This window comes from Mesoplodon densirostris, chromosome 16 (genome assembly GCF_025265405.1).
Source record: "Mesoplodon densirostris isolate mMesDen1 chromosome 16, mMesDen1 primary haplotype, whole genome shotgun sequence".
Classification (NCBI taxonomy): domain Eukaryota; kingdom Metazoa; phylum Chordata; class Mammalia; order Artiodactyla; family Ziphiidae; genus Mesoplodon; species Mesoplodon densirostris.
Window position 1 is genome coordinate 36,727,005 of NC_082676.1, and position 21,743 is coordinate 36,748,747.

The following is a 21,743-nucleotide window of genomic DNA, read 5'->3' on the forward strand; positions in this document are numbered from 1 at the left end:
GGCTTAGTTGCTCCGTGGCACGTGGGATCTCCCGGGACCAGGGCTCGAACCCGTGTCCCCTGCATTGGCAGGCGGATTCTTAACCACTGTGCCATCCGGGAAGTCCCAGGAGAACTTTATATAGACAAATATGTTCAATTTAATAACTACTTTTTTTTTTAACATCGAGTTCAGGTTTCCTTAGTGCTGACCATGTGGCAGGTTCGTTCCTCATTACAACCCTCATTTCCTCATTTTTCCTCATTTCCTCATTTTTCAGATGAGGAAACTGGGGTGTTGCAGGAAGTTAGGAATCCTATTCAAGTTAGCACCACCAGCTAGTAGAGGCAGCCCCCATCCCCAGGCTCAATGCCTTAGTGCCAAGCCCAGGGCTCCTCCTTTTTTTCTTGTTTAAATTATTTTTAGTTACACAGAAGAGCCCAAAGCCTTGTTCTTTCAAAACGTCTTGTTTTAATCAGAGGGCTCCATTTGCTAATTTTTGGAAAAGAAAATATTTCTTCTCTGTTGACCATGTTTTTTGCTCTGTCAAGATGGTGAATCATACGGGCACCTGTCCTCCTGGCACCGAGGGGCCCGGTCCCCTCACCAGGGGTCGATGGGAGCTGGTTGATGGGTCTGGTTTTGTTGCTTACTGGAAGTAGCTTTCTAGAGAATTGAATGACTTTCCAATGTGATGTTCTGAGCCTGTGGATTCGTGGTGTGTCCAGTGAGGCCGCTCCAAGAACGTGGGCCCAATTCTGCTCTCGGTGACCTGAGACCACGGTGGCACCTGTGTGCACCTGTGTCTGTCGGTGAACAGTTGTCACTCAGCCAGTACAGTTTAGACACAGACTCATGGTGGAGGTGCAGATACCAGCCACCCAGTACATTCCCAGGCCCAGTGGGGTTTTGATCTCGGCCGGGGAGGCGGGGTTACCCTTGTCTGCAGTCACGGTTGGGAGCACAGAGGGACACCAGTAACGTGTGGCGAGCACCTCTGGTCGGTTCTCTCAGAGGGTTTTCCTGGCAAAAATGCGTGCAAGTGTCTTGCTGAGGATGCCTGGAAGAAAGAAACATGCCTCCACTCGAGCTATTCAGGGCACCCGCCTGCGCCGGTGCCAGAACAAAACAGGGGTGGTGCTCGGGCAGCAGTGCCGGCCGGTATGTTCTCCAGGCAGCCATGATTCTGACCTTGCTGTGGGTTAAAGGACACAAACCTGAGAAGAAATCTGTTTATCATGTGGGGAATTCATGCCATCCTTGACAGTATACAGTGAGCAAGATGAATGATCTGCCAAATTGGTCCCTCGCCTGGGTGACTCAGGGCAAGTTCACAGTGCAATTCCATTGCTGCTTCAGATTCAAAAATAACGTTTGCTGGGTTTTATATCCAGTTGTATGATGACCTGGAGGTGAGCAGAGAGAAGAAATCCGATTTGTAGGATTCAGACTGCCTTAAGGATTTATATGGACCATTTCTGCTGTTTATGTCCGTCTCTTTTACAGCTTTCACAAACCAGTGTTTTTTTTTTGTTTTGCTTTTTTAATTTTTAACCTGATTTTCCACGTTGAGGACACAGCATTATGTGATGGTGGACCTCTGTCCTGGTTTAGGACAACAGATGGGTTTATCAGTTGAATTGCAGTTGTTTTATTTGGGATTTTCTTTCTAGGTATTTATACAAAATATCCCTTGTATCTGGAATACATTTCCCATCCTCTTGAGTTGAGAATAGGTTGTTATCCTGGATATCATATGTCCATCAAAGGACACTCCAGTTATACGATCAGTTAAAATTCAGTTACTCTTTAGTTTTACATTTTCTTTAGTCAGGTCGCGGGTGTCGGGGGGGCCGCCCATGTGTGCTCACACTCACTGCGTGGCCCGGCCTCATGAGCTGTCATCTCTCTGGGGCTGTAGAGCCCTGTGACAGTGCCTGGCCTGGCCCCTCACACAGGGTGCTGTGGGATCTCCCCGTGTGCCGTGCCTGGTGGGAGCGGGGAGTGGGGGCAGAGATTGCACCCAGACTCTGAGCCAAAGGCAGGTAGGACCGCAGTGCTAGGTCACTTTGCATTTTCTCTAAATTTGGAAATTAGGAAATGGCAAAAGCCTTTATTCCAGGCATCCCAAAACTAGAACGGATGTCAGGTTTTACGGGTAATGCTACCAGAGAGGCCCGAAGGGACTGCTCAGCAACAGAGCACGGTGGCACTCCCTGCCGGGCACCTGCAATAAGACAGCTCCTTCTTATGAAAGGAGAGCATGGAGACCTGACTGGCCACACTGGCCCCGTCTCTTCCGGTGTTGGTGACAGCATGGCATAGACAGAGAGCTAGGCTTTCAGAAGCACATCCTGGGCTCTGGCAGAGAGCAGGGTGGGCACTCCTCTTCCATCGGTTCCCTCCAGGTAGGGTGCCATGGAGCCCTCCGGGATCACAGTGAGAATCGACCTGGGGTCCCAGCTCAGCACCAGGCGGCCGAGGACTTAGGTCTCATCTTCAAGGGTCTTCATTGCTGTGGTGACCACACATCGTAGGCAGCCCTCATTTAAAATACTATGTCCATTCATTTTGTGCTGGAAATTATAGACAAAATAAGTATGCAAATTATAATCTAGCCAAGGTACTTCTGAATTAAAGAATTAAGGGGTTCCATCGGAAGAAATCATGACAGTGATAGCACGTGACTAATAGGACGTACTTTTTAACAGAATGCCCTTTATTGAGCCTTCAGAGACCTTCTCTTTAAACTCCTAGTTTTTCTTCTGTTGCTGTTTTTTATTTTTTAATACAGAAAATGAAAGGTTAATTCTCAGCCAAAAAAACTATGAAACAATTCATTTAAATCCATAGACTGCCATACTGTCTCCTTCTTAAACAGACGTTTAATTAGTAATTCCTAGATACGGAAAGTAGATGCACATGGTGAAAGACAGCTGTTTTCAGCCTCGGTTTTCTGTGTGCTTTGATTACAGAAAGCACTCCAAAGACCTCTGCCAGCTGCAGCCCTGCACCCGAATCACCAATGAGCTCTAGCGAATCAGTGAAGAGTTTGACTGAACTGGTCCAGCAGCCCTGTCCCCCCATTGAAACAAATAAGGACGGCAAACCGCCAGAACCCAGCGACCCGCCCGCTTCAGACTCCCAGCCCACCACCCCGCTGCCTCTCTCCGGACACTCGGCTCTCAGCATTCAAGAGCTGGTGGCCATGTCTCCAGAGCTGGACACCTACGGCATAACCAAGAGGGTCAAGGAGGTGCTGACCGACAACAACCTGGGTAGGTTCCCTCCCCAACTGCTCGGTCAGGCGGTGGCAGGTCGTCTCCTGTCGGGAGTTCTCAGGAAGAGCGAGTGGAAGGGGGGCCTCAGGCTGAGCCAGCCAAAGGGTTTAAACGTTCACAGGCTGCCTGTAAGAACCTAAAACGTCCTACAGTTGTGAGCACTAAGGGTTCATAAGGGTGTTAGAGGTCTAAGGTCAGTCCCAGCCCAGCCCAGCCCCACCCCTGCGCCCCAAGCAGGACCTCTTGGAAGACAAGCATGCCGGCCGGAGCCAACTCAGGCCATACACTCCGGCCACCAATGGGGGCATGCCCAGTGGAGCTCTGAATCCTGGCAGAGGGGGTGGGGATTGTGCAGACCAGGGCAGGATCAGCCATGAGCCCAGTAGAATCTGGGTGGCGTCACGGGAGAGCCCAACAGGCAGGGTTCAGATTTGCTGTGAAGGCAAAACTGATCTGAGGGGTGAAACTTTTCACACCAGGGAGACGACTTCCTCCTCTTTGAGTAGAAGAGGCTCCATCGCAGCGTCACCCTGGATTTAGAGATAAGAGGCATCTTCATGGTTGCTCCAGCTGGTCTTGGCTTCTCCAGGAAAGAAGCTGCCTCCCCTCCCAGGGTGTGTGAGAGGAGTAATAGACACAAAGGGGGCCAAGTTACAGATGAATTAGGCAGCTTGGTCAAGACCCAGTCATCCGCTTAACCTTTGACCTGGGATCTTGAGGTGTTCATGGGTTAGTCTCTTAAAGTCATAGCAGGATGTGTGTGTGCGTGCACATTTTAAAGGGTGAGGGTCAGTAGCTTTCTTCAGGCTCTCAAATATGTCTGGGACTCAAAAATGATTGAGAGCCACTGCTGTGGAACCTCTAAAAGTAATGCAGATAATTTTCTAAGAATAATCACTTGATTTCCGCCCCCCACCCCTGCCCCATACAGCTGGGTGGGTCAAGCAAATCGTAACTAAGCTGTTCATATATATCGCTTTCCTGACATAACAAGCTCCTTGGAATGAAATGAGATATAGGCTAAACTGAGAGTTTGAAAAGCAGAGAAACCACAAAATCAGTAAATGTATATCTCAGTTAAAATGACTGATATCAAAAAAACTTAATTTCTCAAATCCAAAGCTTTCCATGCAGTAAACTTTTGCTTAGAGTCCCGCTTCTTACAAGGCAGTGCTCTTGTAACTGCTGTGAGTGCAGCTGGGGGTGTTTCCCTCTCACAGATGGAGGACGTGAGCCGCAGGGGGAACAAGCCGGTCGTCCACGGTCCCCCTGCACTGCGGGGTAGAGCCGGTGTCATGATCCATAGGCTTTATGGTACCAGACACTGGCCTCTGATCCCGGTCTCCACTTCCACTGGCAGTCCTGTTCATTTAAGTCCTCCCGTCCAGTCCTTCAGGTTGTGCCTGGTTCTCGTGCGTACCTTTAAAAGTGGTGGGGGCTTCCCTGGTGGCGCAGTGGTTGTGAGTCCACCTGCCGATGCAGGGGACACGGGTTCGTGCCCCGGTCCGGGAAGATCCCACACGCTGCGGAGCAGCTGGGCCCGTAAGCCATGGCCGCTGAGCCTGCGCGTCCAGAGCCTGTGCTCCGCAACGGGAGAGACCACAACAGTGTGAGGCCCGCAGTACCGCAAAAAAAAAAAAAAAAAAAAAAAAAAGTGGTGGCCCCTCTTCACTGGCAGCTGAATGGCGCTCAGAGAAGAGAAATTTTCTTTCTAAGCCTCTGACGAACATTGCAGACCTAATAGCGCCGCTGTGCTCTCCAGAGCGAAATACCCTCTGATCAGCCTGGGAAGCAGGCTGCTTGAACTGCGGGGACAGACTTTAGAGTTGGAAATGGCCTGCTTTTCAGGAAAATAAAGCTGAGGAGCTCTTTCTTTTTCTCTTTCCTGCTGTGACCTTGGGTCAAGTGGCCTGTTTTCTCAGCAGGACCTGGTAACCTCACTAATCGTGAAAGGAGCCAGTGCAGACGGCCCTGTGGTTTGAGGCTGTAAAAAGGTCTCCCCACGAGCTGCTCAACCTCCTGAGCTCGGCTTTGGGATTAACCACCTCTGATAAAAGCCGCAGGTGTCATCCAGGCCTCGGTTCATCCGAAGCCCAGAGGCTTTTTTGAGAGAAACCTTGTGTGTAGCCAGAATGCAAGAGTAATACTGACTCCATCACCAGTGGAGTTCGTTACCAGTCTGGTTGAGGAAGTGCTTCTACAAAGTGCTCACTCTAAGTCGGGAGCCAGCTGATCAGACCGTGGGTCTTGAACCCCCATTTCTGATTTTAACCTGACACATACTTCTTCCGCCAGATCCCTGGGTCTCAGTAGTGATATCACTCTTGGTTCTGTTCTCTCTCTAGGTCAGCGCTTGTTTGGGGAGACCATCCTAGGGCTCACCCAAGGCTCCGTCTCCGACCTCCTAGCTCGCCCAAAGCCCTGGCACAAGCTCAGTCTGAAGGGGCGGGAGCCCTTTGTCCGGATGCAGCTGTGGCTGAATGACCCCAACAACGTTGAGAAGCTGATGGACATGAAACGGATGGAAAAGAAAGGTAACTCCCTGCCGCCTGCCCCAGCCAATCGCTTTCTCATTTATAAACGCGCTGTCGCTTTTAAAGTCTTCACACAGAGCTGAGGAGGCACACTGATCCATGCCCAAGGGACTATAAGGCAGGGCAAAGGATTTTTTGAGGATCATCCACCGATGAGTACCTAAAAGGACTGGGAAGATTTGTGGCTTTTTCTGCCTAGCAGCCTGAATCCAAAGGCATTTAGCCCTGGGGGGCACTGTGATAATTCCTCAGTCACCCTGGCGACCAGTGTACCTTTTTCTTCTTCAGGAGAATAAGGCCACTTGGTGGTGGCTCCTTTGTTGTCTTTTGTTTTGTTGGATGGGTGGGGTGTTAAAACACTTCATCGCACGCGTACCACATGGCAGGGCTTCCACAAAGAGGTGGTTTAAAAATGCATTTGTAAATAAGAAGTCTCTGGTTCAGAGAAGTTAGCCACCTCCATGGAGGTCGCCCAGCCTGGAGAACAGCAGAGCAAATTCCTGCCAGGACAGACCTCTCTCTTGCTGTTACGTTACAGTCTCTGGGGCTGTAGAGGATACGACCTCCTAGAGAGCTAAGAGCAGCTCTCTTCTCCAGACGCATCCCGAGCCCTCTCAAATGCTGAGCAGCGTTCTGCTACAGGTTACGGCACAGAAGAAACCCTGAGGGACTTCCTTGGTGGCAGGAAGTGACACCTGCTCTGTGTCCTGGTTTGCACTGCACGTGCTGCCCCTTGTCAGTGAGTCCTCCCCTTGGAGGGGACAGTCCTGGGTCACCTTTAGTGCTGCGAGCTCACCTGGTGGTTGCTGAATCCCTTAGATGTGGAAGAGTGGGCACCAGCTGCTGGTCTGGCTGCAGGAAGCTATGACCACCCCCCTTCCGCAGCTTCTGCAGGGGATCTCACCAAAGAGTGGGCATCACAACCACCCGTGTGACTGTGCCCGGCCCCACACCCAGCGCGCCTGAGCCGGGGGTGGGTGGAGCCCGGGCTCGTACCCTCTGAGTTCACCAGGGGCGTGTGATGCTCACCTCCAGCCGGGCATCACTGTCCTCACCCAACCGGGGAAAGGGCTGGGCTCTGAGGGTGAGGGAGAGTCTCTGGCCTAGAGACTTCTAGTTTCAAAGTGCCTCCTATTTGCAGACACTGTGCTGAGACTTCACTCAACCCACATAACTCCATCCAGTAGAGATGTTATTATCCAGGAAAAATGAGGCTCTGGCATGAAACTTACCTGACTTCAAGTCGGCATAAGCAGGAATCCAAATGTGGGCTGTTAGGCTTCACAGCCAGTGCTCTCAGATATGCATGTGTTCTGCTGCTCTGGGCCGAGCGCCTGCCACGCCGGGACCACGTGCCCAGGCAGCGGCTGCCACGCCAGCCGAGGCCCTCCGGGGGGCTCCTGCCCTGCCCACCCTCAGACTGCAGACCAAGGCTCTGACACAGGCCAGGCAGCTGCAGGCAGTGCTGCAGGCTCCAGAGGCCTGGTGCCACATCACACCCCCCCGCAAAACTGTTTGACTTTTGATCATGGGAAATTTCAGACATAAAAGCAGAGCGAATGGTATCGTGAACCCAGTACCTCCATCACAGACTTTCAACAAGAGTCCACCCCAAGCAGTTCTAAAGCTGCGTGCACTCTGTCAGAAGGCATCCCTCCCGAAGGCCACCTCCTGTGCACGGGCCCTGGCCGGACCACTCCCTGGTGTGCTTCTCCTGGGCCAGTAGGAAAAGACCTCAGCCTCCATAAACAGATCTCTGGGGGCTTCCTAGGCCTCCACTCCCTCCTGCACAGGCCCTGGGCGCCATCTTGTGTCACAGACGAGTTACTGTCTCACTGGGGCCCAGGCCCCTCCTCACATCCCAAAGTCCCTGAGCAGCTGCAGGCCCCCTGTCAACTCTCGCTGGTAGGGATGCTCATAACCAGTCCCAGCAGGAGGCCGAGGCATCTGACCCCTCAGACACAACAGCGGGTGACCCAGGGCACAGCACTTCCTGTGATTTCCATAGACGATCGGTCACCCGCCCAATGTGAGGGGGCTGGCTGGACAGACCAGGCTCATTTCTTTGAAGCCTCTTGACTCTTCACCACATTCATTTTAGGGGGAGAAGATCTGCTTCTCAATTATGTCTGAGTTCTAATCATAAAATGGCATGTTAAGGAACTCCTAGCCTAAGTTTCTGCATCTGTAAAATGGACGTAATACTTTTTCCAGTTGTAAGGATTAGAATGTACCTAGTATAACAACCGGCACATATAAGCGCTCACTAAATGAGAGTTATTAAAATAATTTGTATCCCTTTAAAATAGATGAAAATAAGCTTTGCCCCCAGTCTAGCCTAGGTTAAAAATTCTGCACCAGGTAATCCAGACTGTAGGATTCCCATGTATGCTGCGCTTCCTCCTCTTCCGTAAAGCTTTTGCTGCTTCTCCCTTTAGCACAAATCTTTTATTGTTCTCCTTTCTTTCATTCTCGTACATCTCTTTCTCTACCCTAGTCCGCCCTCTGCTTTCTGTTCCCTTCATGAGATAGCCCTGAACCTACGTGTTCACACAGTTCCAAGCACGTGGAGACAGACAGACAGACAGACAGACAGACACACACACACACACACACACACACACACACACGCAGCCTCAGCTAGCTCGGGGGCTGGGCTCCCCTCCCTGGAGGCTACAGATGGACCCTGATAGTCTTCTGTGACATTTGAGACCCACGTGTCAGTGCTGCTGAAGTGTGTCTCCCTGGCTTCCCTCAGCTCCCACGGACACAGCCCCGGGCCCCGCTCCCATGCCGTGGCCGGGCAGGGCGGAGGCGGGGAGCGGGGCTGGCCACCATCTGGCTGGGCAGGGCAGGCAGTGCTTCCCAGAACAGACTTAGGTCAACCTCAGTTCTGTCACTTACTAGCTGTGTGACCTCAGGTGAATCACTGAACCTCTCTAGGCTTCAGTTTTTCCGCCTGTAAGTAGGAATGATACCGATCTCTCTCCCGTAAGGTAACTGTGAGGACTAGATGACAAATGTCCGCTGCTGAACAGATACTGCTCTTACTACTCCATGCCCTTTGAATTAAATAACACTGTTTCTCAACTTTCCTCAGTTTTAAGAAGTTTTAAGGAATTTTCGGACCGTATTCCAAATTAGTTCACTAGAATGACCTCTGTGGATGATTCGTTTGCTCAAGAAGTCCAAATGGTTTTTAAGTTGAAGCGTAGTTGGTGATTAATGACACGTAACAGAAACGAGCAGACGAAGCACATGCAGCACTGGTAGAGCAAATATCTCCTAGGAATCACCCCCCATTTCCCTCGCAGCCCACTCAGCACATCCCCAGGTGACAGTCGCACCTGAGTCCCTGAGCCTTGTCTCAGGCCCGCTGCCCACCGCTCTTAACCCTTATTCCACAGTAAAAAGACACGTGAACAGCACACGTCCTCCCCTCGCGCCAGCTGCTCTGCCTTCCGGGCCACGCGTTTCCTGACCTCTGAGCCCTGCTCTGGCCGCTTCTCCACTCCTGGGTTAGGAGGCTCCTCCAAGCTCGGTCCAGCAGGTTTTCTCAAAGCTCCTTCTCACCTCCGTCCGCCACCCTCCTGCTCACTGTCTACGTTTTCTCAAGACTGTGGCCCCTGGATCAGCGCCTTCCTCCACGCCCATGTCCTGCCTCACCCAGGGGAATTTTAAGACCCATTTGACCTGTCCAGCACCCAGGCCTCAAGTTCTTTGACCTCCTCAACCCTTGATTCCCCAAATTGCATCCTCGCCCACAACTACCCTACCTCTCGAAGCCTGAGTTCAGGTCCCCCGTCACTGACCACATTCCACTGTCCGTCCACCTTTCCACGTTTCTCCGTTCATCCCACCTGACCCCAGATGGCCTCCAGAGTCTGGATATCCCCTCCCAGGCTTTCCCCCAGCAGTTTGCCCTCTGCTGCCCTCTCTCCTTCCCCAGAACACCACCCCTCGCCCCGATCCCCGCTTTGGTACTCTGTGGCCATGATACTCTATCGCACACCTTTTCATTCCTCATCCCCCTGCAAGTCCCAGCCTTGGGTTAGCGCCCTGCCCATCTTCTTCACCCAACCTCCTTGGCGTCTGGGACCTACACGGGTCGGTGCCGCCTCAGATTTGTATCTCTGGTTTCAGTAGGGTCCTCTGTGCTTCTCTCCACCCCCGCCATCACCCCCTCCATCCCCACCACCATTTCTCACCGACCTCTCTCAAGACTCCATTTCCATCTCTTCAGATCACCCCTCCTCCTGCCTTCCTACATCATAAAGAAAACCAAGGCCGTCAACTCTCCCCACCTCAGTCCCTATAAATGTGTCTGTATGTCCACCCACTCCACCCTTCCCCTCCCCTGCTACTCCTGTATTCAGGACACACCTCATGCACCTCCGGTGGCTGTCTCCTCCCTCACCTGTAGCCCCAGTTCTCTCTGTCTTCTCCCCCATCAGCTTGGAAACATCAGCTCTCTCTCATCTTTAAAGGGCCACCCTCGACCTGGGACTTCCCTTCTAGAAGCCGTGCTGTCTCTCACTTTTCTTTTACAGTTAGGCTTCTTAGAATAGTAACTCCTGCCCACTACCTCCACTTTCTCATCTCCTGTTCACTATTAAATCCACTGCAGTGTGGCTTCTGCTCCCACAGCTCCACTGTATCTGCTCACCGAGGCCTCCAGTTACCTCCTAATGTCTAAGCACCCGGGACATCCTGGGTGCTTGTTGGACCTTCCTTTCTGCAGCACTGACACAGGGACCCTCACTCCTCACTCATCCCTTCCTCACATCACTGTCTCCTGGTTTGCCTCCCGTCTATGTATCCTTCACGGCTGCTGCTTCCTGGGGTATCCTCTGCATGTGGGTGTTTTCCAGGTTTCCATTCTCGGCCTTGCTCTTTTTCATCAAGGTCGCTGACTTAACTACAAGTTCTGTTCTAGAGGTTCCAAGTTCCTCTCTCTAGCCCGGACCATTCTCTGAGCTTAACACCTGTCTTTCCAACTGCCTACAGAACATCTCGACATGGGTGACCCAGAGACCCCTCAAACTCCACGTTTCCAAGACGAACCATCATCTTCTCCCTTTAATCTGCTCCTTCTGTGATACCCAGCCCAATGACACCAGCACCCACCTTACCTCCCACGCCTGAGACCAGGGGGCCGTCCTCAGCGCCGCTCACTCTGGTCCCTCGCTGAGTCAGCCACCACGGCCTGTCAGTTCCACCCCTCAGAGCTCCACCATCCGTCTGCTTTTCTCCAGCCCCATCACCACTGCCTTAGTGCAACATCTTTATTCTTCTTGCCTCCCGACTGAGCTTCTTCCTTCCGGTCCTTCCCACTCCACCCTCCGAGCTGTCGCCAAGGCAGCCATTCAGAAACAGAGAGCTGATCACATCATTCCCTTCATTAAAATCTTTTCGTCTCTTCCCACTGCTTTCTAGGTAATGTCCAAACTTGTGGCCTACCCTGGCCGCCCATCTCTCCACCTTTAGGTCCGACAACTCCACCACACCCCACCCGCCATGTGCATGCGCGTGCACACATACACAACACACACACACACAACACACTTTGACCGTGCTGTTTCGTGCCTCTGTGTCTTTGCACACACTATTCCCGCTTTCTGGAGCAGCCTCCTGCCATCTTTACTTCGCTGCCTAGTTTTTCTGGTTAATCCCTTTGTCCTTCAAGATTCAGTTTAATCATCATGTCTCCCAGGAAGCCTCCCCGGCCCCCTCCCCAGGCTGAGCTGAGTACTCTCCCTCAGCGCCCGCCTCCGCGGCACCCCACGCTTGCCTCCCTTATCACACCTTACTGGGGTCACCTATCTGTATACTTCTCTGTGTCCCCACTAAACCGTGGGTCGTGCAGGGACAGACGGGGACCTCACGTCACGACAGAGCAGGTCCTCGATGAGTGTGTGTTGGGTTTCAGAATGGTTCTAGTCCAGGTGTTTTGAGATGATCTCAGAGGAGCAGGGAGCTGCCACAGTCCACAGGACGATGTCTGGGAGCGGAGGGCGGAGGGCGTACCGCGGAGCGTCGGGGGCGGGGCCGGGGCGGGTCTCCCCGCTGGTCCTGCCCCTCAGTCTGACTCCTCTCTCTCCCTCCCTCAGCCTACATGAAGCGGCGGCACAGCTCGGTTAGCGACAGCCAGCCCTGCGAGCCCCCCTCCGCTGGCATCGACTACAGCCAGGGCGCCAGCCCCCAGCCCCAGCACCAGCTGAAGAAACCCCGAGTGGTGCTGGCTCCCGAAGAGAAGGAAGCTCTGAAACGAGCATATCAGCAAAAGCCATACCCGTCACCAAAAACCATCGAAGAACTCGCCACCCAGCTCAACTTGAAAACCAGCACTGTCATCAACTGGTTCCACAATTACAGGTACGGTCCTGCTCTCGCCCAGTAAGTCAGCTACAGCTTAGAGAACGCGCGTGCAGCCCTCGGGAAGAGGCCGACGGGTACTGCAGACACTGGCTGTTCACCGTGCACAGGGACGATGTGCTGGGGATTGAGAACTTGATGTTTGGTCAGTTAACTGGCTTCTTATTCGTACTGGCGTTTTAAACCCCAAAGACGTAGGGTCATATAGTTAGAGACCAGAAAAAAAATCTCTCAGGGCTACCATTTAAAAAGGGAAAGTGTAGTCATTCATGGTTCCACAGTAGTGACCGTGTATTTGGTGATTTTTTTAATGCTTTCTCAGGGTCTTTTACAGTATTGTTTTCCAAATTAGTTTGATTCGTTTTGTAATTAAATCAATTAGGTAGTGTAAGACCCTTTCTTCTGGGAAAGTCATGAGTTAATGAAGATTTATTGAGCATCTACTAGGTCTGCAGACACTGAGCTATGTGTTTTAACCAGCACTGTATCACTGGATCCTCACAACTGTGTAAGAGATACAGTTTTTTCCACATTTTATAGATGAAAACATAAAGCGCAGAGGGGTTAAGTAACTTACCTGAGGAGGGAAGGGCCCGGTGCTCTCCTCTAGAACAAAGGACTGGGGTAAAATGTTTGGATTAGATCATGGAGATCCACTGACAGATAATGAATTGTCGATCACCGCTATAACCAAGACTCCCTACTGCTAGAAACTAAGAATTCTCAGTGGCCTGATGGAAATTCCTGCCTGTTTAATGCCTTGTACGTGGCCGTCTCGATCGCTAGTTCCCATCAAAACATCATTTTCCCTAGGGCTCAGCAGAACTGGGGTAGGTGCTCCTGGTTATACCATGGTGACAAGTACACATGTACAACCAGTGCAGGTGGAGCCCTCATGGTTCCTAACCTGAAATAAGTTGCAGGCAACATAAGATCACAGACAGTCAGGGGCTAGAGGGGGTTGTGTCTCAGAGTGGGGCCTGCCTCATTGGACAGGCGCTGCTGGAGCTTCTGACAGGGCACAATTGTTCCTAGGTTCTGAACAAATTGGAAAAATTTTAACTATTAGATGGGAGCCAAAATAATACCTTTATTGCTGATGAGCTGCGTTAGCCGATGTAGCTTAGTGTGAGAGCCAAACAGACTTGCTCCCTGATCCTGAAAACCAGGCCAGTTTATCCATCATGGCACCACTGGCCCCGGCAGGCCTCCCCATGCGTAGGCTGGCTCCCAAGAAGACAAGGTACATGAGCTGAGCACGGCCAGCTTATTCACCCTACATTTACCAATCAGATAAAAACAGAGGCAGAGTGAGGTCAGCAGTGACAATAAATGGAGAGCTCCCTCTGCACGGAAGGAAACCTCCAAAGTAGTAAACTAAAGTGCAGTGAAGGCTAGTGAATGGAAACGTGGGCAGAAGTTCACCGCAGCCTCTCCTTGCCAGGTGTCACACAATCCTCCTTTCACTTTCTAGACACAAAGGTGCATTTGAATGTGTACTTTTGAGTCTTCTGCAAGTTATGTCCATTTTAATGCAAGAATCATAACCCTGGACAGGGGTGCCGGAAGCTGTAGATTGCTGAGCATCTGGGTAAAGGTGCTACCAGTCGCACAAAACATCTCCAAAGCCATTTCCCCTGGCCCTGCTGGGGCCACCTTCTTTTTTTCCAGATCCCCCTACAGGCCTCAGTTGAGTGGCAGTCACTGCCTCCTGGCCAGGGCATGCGCTCTCCATGTTTCCCAGCTGGCCTCCTGACCACCATAGTAATGCCATCACATGATGGTCAGCTGGTCATTGTGGAGATGCCTCACTTGAGCATTTAAGCAAATTCAGCTATAAAGAGAGAAGCGGGAGATGGGAAGAATAGCAGTAGAACCTCAAAAGCTAGTCATGAGCTCAGGTCCAGACCTAGAGTAGATGGATGAGCAATAAATGCTTTCTGGCAAACATACTCCACAACAAAGCAGGCTGGTAAGTCAAGTGGGATAACCAAGGGCAGAGGTGAGTTTCACCTGCAGAGATCTGGATGAATATCCTGGAAGAGGTATGATATGGCAGAGGCTTGAAAGAAGAACTGAACTAGAGAAGAATTTTATAAGCCACAAAGTAGGCTGGATGAGAAGCGACACCAGGTCATTCAGAACTGGCAGAAAGCCCAAAGAATTGAAGTCCCTTGCCTAAGGTCACCCAAAGGAGAAGTGCAGAGCAGAGATTCCAACTGAGCGAGCACTCTCTCCGTGGCTTTAGCTCTTTCCCTTAAATGCTTAGTCCAGACCAGCTTACCTGGTACGTCCCTCAGAGCTTCACACAAGGACGAGCACACAGTGGCACTCAGCACACATGCACTGAACGTGTTTTAATTCCTAAGCGAGAGGGCAGTTTCTTAGGTTCTTTCCACAGTAGTTAAACAGAAGTTGATTTATTTTTTACTGCGCCACTGGAACCCTTAGTAATGTTTGGGGTCGATTTTTGCCCCCATCAAAAAAATAAAATAAAACTTTACTTCCTCTTATCCTTTCACCCTAAGGAAATTAGAAGTACTCTAGGGTGACCATTTACCCAGGAATTTCAGAACAACATAGCACAGGACACCTGGTCTCCTGGAGAAGAAAAGGTCCATTAGAAGAAATTCTTCCAAGCCCTAAAAGCCATGGCATCCTGTCAGCCTTGCATGACTTGTCTGAAAAGCAGATTTGCTTCTGGGACCTGATCTTTCTAGACCAGAAGATAATCTTCCTCAGGGACATGGAGACAAATCTAGGCTAAGAAGGATGACGTCTCGTATCTGCTGAGCATATAACATGTGCCAGGCACTGAGCCAAGAGCTTTGTAGATGTTATCTCATCACTTCCTCTGATCAGCAGTTGAATTCAGTGCTTGCTGCCAGCCCCGTTTTACAGAGAAAGGTTATTATACACGTTAGCCGAGCCAGTGAGGGTGGCAGGCTGGATCCCAGGCCCTGGGCATGAAGTTGTCCCTTTCCTCCCTCAGCCCTTCCGTCTCAGCCTCAGTGCTTACAACAGGGACTTTGTCATTGAAAAGGCAGCTAGATGGTAAGGACAGAAGAATAGTTCCTTTTTTTTTTTTTTTTTGTCTACTTTGTGTCCTATAGTATACATTAATATTTAATTGTAACATCTCTGCAAGGAAGACACTATTCTCCATATCTTTCTGCTGAGGAAACTGAAGCTCATAAAGGTTAAGGAACTTGCCCAAGTTGCCTGGCTAGTGAGTGACAAGCCAGATTTCAAACCCAGGTTTGCCTGGTTCCAAAAAGCCTGTTCTCCAAGCCGGGCCAGGCTGCCCCTGAGACTCAGAGTTAGTCCAGGGCGGGCCTGTGGCCCACCTAGCCTCCCACCTCCGTAACCAGGGTGGAATGGGATTGGGTGTTCATCCCAACGGGCATTTCTGGCTGCCAAAGGGCTTAAAAGCCAGTAAAGAGCAGGTTCGCCCTCCCAGCAAAGTGCCCAGGAAGCTGTTTATGGGAGCTGCCATTTCACGGGCTCCCAGCGTAGCCCAAGGGAAGGAGGAAAGTCTTCCGTTATCCCTGGGAACTTCTGGGGGCCTTCAGGATCTCACCTGGGTAGCTCTGGCTCAGGAATCATCTTCAGGACAAGGGTCAGAGCTCACCCTATGTGTGGAGCAAAAAACTATGTAGCAGATAACCATGACCAGGGTTCTGATATACAGGACTCAACTACAGCCGGATTCTCCCTGGCCCCAGCCTCCCTACGTGCAGCACAGGACCTGGCATACTGTGGGTTCTCAAAAAATGTTACCTTTATTGAGTTATATGCACTGTAGCAAATATCTTCGTGTATGCCTAACCCCAGGGCTTTCTGCAGTCCCAGTTTCTGCAGGACACTGAGCTTGGTGCTCATTTCCCTGAAGATGCTTTTCCACTAACAGCTGGCTCATGATCAGAGGCTCTTTCAGCTCTTTGGAAGAAACACCTAGGGAGCCTTCTGATTGAGCCTAGTACTGTGAGCATGATGGGAAGAGAAATTCCAACACAAAACAAAACAGACTTAACAACAGCCCTTTCATGACATCACGAAGGGCTCCAAAACAGGGAAGGCCAGGGCCCTTCTGTAGCTGTTTCCTTCAGACCCCACAAAACAGTGAAGCACACTTTCCACCGCAGGCTGAACTCAGCTTGATTAAAACATGCTTGATGCGTTGGAGCACGTTATTTGGTCTCCTTCCTGCTTGATCAGAAATGACCCTTTCCTGGTTTTCTTTTAGAGGAGGGAGTTAGTTGAAATACCTAATTTGTCAGAATCCCGCCTCAGCCTTGACCAGAGGCCCTGCCTGGCCCGTGGCTCAGAGCGGGACACTGAAGATTTTCACTTTGGGCACCGTCTAGTAATTGGTTCTCTCTCACGAAGTCCAGATGAGGAAGCAGTGGTTATCATTCATGCTCTCCTTCCACGTATGAATTCAGTCGGCCTTTATCACCGTACACCAAGCACCATGCTAGGCCTGGGGTGTGCTAAGAATGGGACCTCGCCATTCACAGCCTGGTTGGAGGTGGACTGGCATGGAGGTGGAGGAACTGTGCCATTAAATAAGTAACGCTGGCGCTCCATCCTTGTGAAGAGGGGGCTGGCATGCCAGCCAAGGGACAGGGTACACAGAGTCACCGAGTTTAGGAAACCGTGGGGTCTTTGCTGGCTCCTGGCTGGGAAGGGTGGGGCGGCTTTAAAGCAGGGCCCAGGAGCGGGCCCTGCTCCGCTCTGGGGCCCGCAGGGGCCTCAACGGCTGTCCCGTGTGAGATGCGGTGCGGTGGACGGAGAGAGGGCGTCGGGGCGGAGATGGCAGGAGGCTCAGGCCGCAAGGGAAGGGGCGCAGAGCGCCCGTGCGCGGCGGCCCTCTCATGGCGCCCCCCTGCTTGTGTCTCGTAGGTCTCGGATCCGCAGAGAACTGTTTATTGAAGAGATTCAGGCCGGGAGCCAGGGCCAGGCCGGGGCCAGCGACTCGCCGTCGGCCCGGAGCAGCCGGGCAGCGCCCAGCTCGGAGGGCGACAGCTGCGACGGCGTGGAGGCCGCCGAGGGCCCGGGCGCCGCGGATGCCGAAGAGTCGGGCGGCCCCGCGGCCGCCGCCAAGTCTCAGGGAGGGCCGGCCGAGGCGGCCATGGCCCCAGAGGAGCGGGAGGAGGCGCCGCGGCCGGCGGAGAAGGCAGAGCCGCCGCCCTCGGGGACCCCGGCCCCGGACGCCGCCACCGACGAGAGCCGGCCCCGGGCGCCACCGCCGCCGCCGCCGCCGCCCGAGGGCCCCGCGGACGGCCCGGGGCCCGTGCCAAACCCCGCCGCCGCCGCGCCCGCGGCCGGGGAGGACGCCGCTACCTCAGCCGCCCCGCCAGGGGAGGGCCCGTGCAGGGCCCGGGACGGCGCCGACAGGAGTTCCGCTTTGCCAAGCACCAGCGCGCCCGCGGCCGCCCGCAGGCCCAGCTCGCTGCAGAGCCTCTTCGGCCTCCCGGAGGCGGCGGGCGCCAGGGACTCGCGAGACAACCCCTTGAGGAAGAAGAAGGCCGCAAACTTGAACAGCATAATCCACCGCCTGGAGAAGGCCGCCAGCCGGGAGGAGCCCATCGAATGGGAGTTCTGAGAGGGCGCCGCCCGCCCGTCCCGCCGAGCCGGGCCGAGTCTGGCCGAGCCGGGCCGCGCCTGACCGGGCAGGGCCGAGTCGGGCCGAGCTGGGCCTAGTCGAGCCGAGCTGGGCCGAGTCGAGCCGAGTCTGGCCGAGCCGGGCCGAACCAGGCCGGGCAGGAGGTGGGGGGCGCCGACTCCGCGGCCTGGACCTTGTTGCGCACTTACCGCCCTGCGGGCCACAGGGCAAAATCGCCATAGGCCAAGGTGCATATAGAAAACAAAGGAGCATTAAGCCCAATCTATGTCGTGTTTTCAAGGAAGAAAACGGAAATGTGTAGTCGAGCTTTTTTGTACCCTGAAGTGTTTTTTTTATTGCCCTAAGTGATTTCCACAGGTTCTGGAATAACTCTTACAGCTTTGCCTTGCGCCCTCCTCTTTCGTGTGGGCTTTAAAAAAAAAAAAAAATCAAACCCACATATTAAAAGGGGGCTTTTTATCTGCCATCTAATGGCTTCAGAGCGATAATACACTATTGTCTTCTTAAACCAGGAAAAAAAAGGGGGGGGATTTTTCAGAAAAATTTAAAAAGAAAGTTTTTGTAGCTGTTCAGTTGCCACTAAGAGATTGCACAGTCAAACCGACTCTAAACACACTAGTTTGGATTCCTAAATATTTTCAAGCAAAGAATCTTCTCCTTTGAAACTTTGAATTAAAGTAAAACACATTTACTTCACATATTTTTTAACAAAAAGAAAAGTCACATCAGGAAACGATCTGATTTTGTGGTAGCTGACGTAGTGTTTTCTTGTACGTGAATAGAATCCTGACATGTAGTGCACATTGATCCATAGCTTTAACTGACTCTGGGCTTTTGCTGACCAGGGTTTGTTTAATACACTCCATTCTAGGCCAAATCAGGACAAAAAGAAAAGATCCGAATCTAGGTATTTTATAATCTGCTTTTTAACCTCTAACCGCAGAGCACGCTGATCAGACCTCATATCTCGGAGGTGTAGGAGACAAGTTAGAACTGTAGCATGTACCCGTTCATTTTGTTTAATTTATGGTGTCTTACGTCTGTGTTAGTGCGTCTTGCACACATACGAGCGTTGAAAGAAAGGAGGAAAGAGTAGGCCGCGAAGGTCGCCGCAGGCAGATCTGGGGCCACACAGGGCCCCTCGTAGGCAGCAGTCTTTCCACGACACAGAAGGCACCGCACCTCACACAACTCTCCCGGGCACCTGATGGACTGAGCCCCACCAGGGGACACCGCTCCCTGGGCCTGGGCAGGGCTCGCGCGCGCACGCGCTCTCTCTCTCTCTCTCTCTCTCTCTCTCTCTCTCTCTCTCTCTCTCTCTCTCTCTCTCGCTCACTCGCGCTCTCTCCCTTTCTCTCTCTCTCTCTCTCTCTCTCTCTCTCTCTCTCCCCCCGCCTCCCTCTCCCTCCCTTTCTTCCCACCACAAGCACTGATGACTGTTGACGTCGTGGGAAGCCTCCTTCCTTCCCTGCAGAAGAGAGAACGTGGCAGTCTGGGCTCGGCTCCCACCCCTATAGAGATGGCCCAAACTCACACCAAAACGCTGATGCTCTTCACTTCCAGACCAGACCATTGGCCCTCCATTCATTTTGCCTCTTGGAACGTTCTTTTATGCACAGTTTAGGGCAGTCTAAGTACAAATCAAAAGTCTAACTTGTCTCTGATTCCTCCTGTCGTCTATGTGTATATGCGTGAGAACAGAGGTGGATGAGAGTGTGTGTGTGTGTGCGTGTGTGCAATTTTATACGTCTGTGTATTTTCTTAAGTACCTGTGCACACATAGAGTGCATTACTGCCACCTTTTTTCAATAAGCTGTTTTATCAGTTATGGCTTCTACAAGTTTGCTAATTTAGACTCCTTTATTGCCATATCTTTAAACTAACAATAGATGATTTCGGTATATATATATATTTTTTTTTGCTTATTTATAGGTGCTGTATTTTATTATCTGATTGTTAGGAAGGGATGAGAGGGGCAAATATTCTTTAGAGGGATAGACTGCCGGCAGTATTGGGTATAATTTACAAGATGTAGTTGTCATACTGTATATTACTGATTGAAACCTTTTTGACCGTATTGTGTATCATTGAAACCTTTGTCTTAGGTCAACATCTTTGGATGACATTTTAATGGTGCATTCATTATTTCTTAAGTTTAATTAATATTACCTTTTTTTGATTTGGGGGGGTGGGAGGGAGTTCTAATTTTAAAGGTATGCTCCCGCTATTACACCTCAGTGTGCTTGTATTAATTAACTTGTAGGACTTTGACTGTAAGATGTGAAACCACATTTCTTGCATGATGTTTTAGAAATTATGTATTTCATTTACAGTCTTTTAACCTGCAACTGCAGCACTTAGTTCAAGTTTTCACAAGTTTAAGAGTCACTACACTAAAGACAATGCCTTTTCATGAATAAGAAGTTTGCAGAAGGCTCTAGGAGGCTGGGAGGCAGGCCGTTTGTCTTTTGATGGTTGCATATCATCTCTGAACTTGAAATCTGGTTCGGTGAGCAGAGAATTCAACATGGAGGAGCTTAAGGGGAAAACGGATTCACATCTGGCTGAATCCAGGTGCGGTGAGAAGAGCGAGTTTGCATTCGTGACCCTCAGGACAGCAAGCAGCAGAGCCCCTGACAGCACTGTGGTGCCCTCTCCACGAAAACTTCGAGGAGGGATTTTGTCGTCACGTGTGCTCAATCTCCAAATACCTGATTTTCATTAGAACGAAAAGCAGGGCGTTAACAGGGAATACTAGGGTAGTATTTTCGTTTTAAAGGCATGACTGTTATTTACTAAGGTGTGAAATCTGAGGAAATTGAAAAAGTATAAATCTGTCCATCCTAGTGGCCAAATAGTAACGTCTAAAACAGCCACTTTGGCTCTTCCAGACAATTTAGTCATTTTTGTTGTTGTTTTGGGTTTTTTTTTAAACTAGGTTATTGTTGATTTCCATTCTATCTTTTTTGCCAGGCTTACATCTGGGTGCTCGATACAATCAGTTGGTTAAATTTTGCTTGCAGTTCCATGTTTGTATTTTTTCCTCTATTTATTTTATTTTATTTTTTTGATTGCGATCCCAACCCTATGATCTCTTGTGTTAAGCTGTCACTATAATACTTTTAAGAGCTGCCACTAAATAATAGAAACCGGGGCAGGGGAGGGGGTGTCCCCCTCCTCTTTGCGCCCCTCATTTTGAGTCCAAGGGTTGATCTTTCATCTTGAGAAGCAATATTCAAGTGCCTTGAACAGCATCCTCTCCGTGGGCTTTACCTTCAGCTGGCTGGCGTTCCAAGCAGTAGCTCCCGCAGGCAGCCGACCTCTTCCTCTTTACGCTCCATCAGTTTAAAAAGCTGATTTGTACCTCTCCCCTGGGGAAAACGGTTTCGTATAAAACACTAACACTTAATTACAAGCTCCATTATACCATTTTAAATGGCTTCTTTTTGTTAATTGAAGGCAGTGTTCATAAGTTAAGGTTTTTGCCATTACTTAGCTGGCTAAGTGGAGGCTCCGTGTACAGTCAGTGTTCACGTTCAGCCTCTTGACCCGTTCCTGCCCACGTTCTCCTGTGGTGTCTGAGGTGGAAGGGGTGTGGGTTCTGTCCCAGCCCTGTGCCCGCTCGCTCCCGCCACCTGGCTCCCAGATGGCCTCTTCCCTTGAACTTATGGATCAGGCAGGGTTGTCTCTGATCTCTGTCTACCAGACCGCCCTTCTTTAGAAAGGATTACCACAGCCATCTAGCTCTAACTCGGTTTTCCTCAGAGCCTACCTTCCCAAAGAACATCACGACACAAGGTGGCTTACGGTCAGCAGACTGGAGAGAAGTCTCCAGGAAATGCCAGGATCTTGACTTATATGACTACTCTCAAGCCACGGCCACTACGTCTGGGAAAGTGACCCAGGCAAAAAGATGAGAGTTCATGGCCTCCCTGGGACAGTTTC

The 21,743-nt window shown here is 51.3% G+C and overlaps 1 protein-coding gene across 7 annotated transcripts in view; it reads left to right on the forward strand.

Moving 5' to 3' along the window:
- The window catches only part of CUX1 (cut like homeobox 1), a 375,507-nt gene that overhangs the window by 331,251 nt on the left and 22,513 nt on the right, over positions 1 to 21,743 (forward strand). For 3 of the 7 annotated variants that reach the window (XM_060078727.1, XM_060078725.1, XM_060078726.1), the window contains exons 21-24: positions 2,955 to 3,257; positions 5,606 to 5,794; positions 11,905 to 12,169; positions 17,075 to 19,977. The exons of the other annotated variants lie outside the window; for them this stretch is intronic. In XM_060078727.1, coding sequence (XP_059934710.1) covers positions 2,955 to 3,257; positions 5,606 to 5,794; positions 11,905 to 12,169; positions 17,075 to 17,777 — 1,460 coding nt within the window. In that variant the 3' untranslated portion in view covers positions 17,778 to 19,977. Of the gene's footprint in view, positions 1 to 2,954; positions 3,258 to 5,605; positions 5,795 to 11,904; positions 12,170 to 17,074; positions 19,978 to 21,743 lie in introns of those variants that run through there. 7 annotated transcript variants of the gene reach the window in all.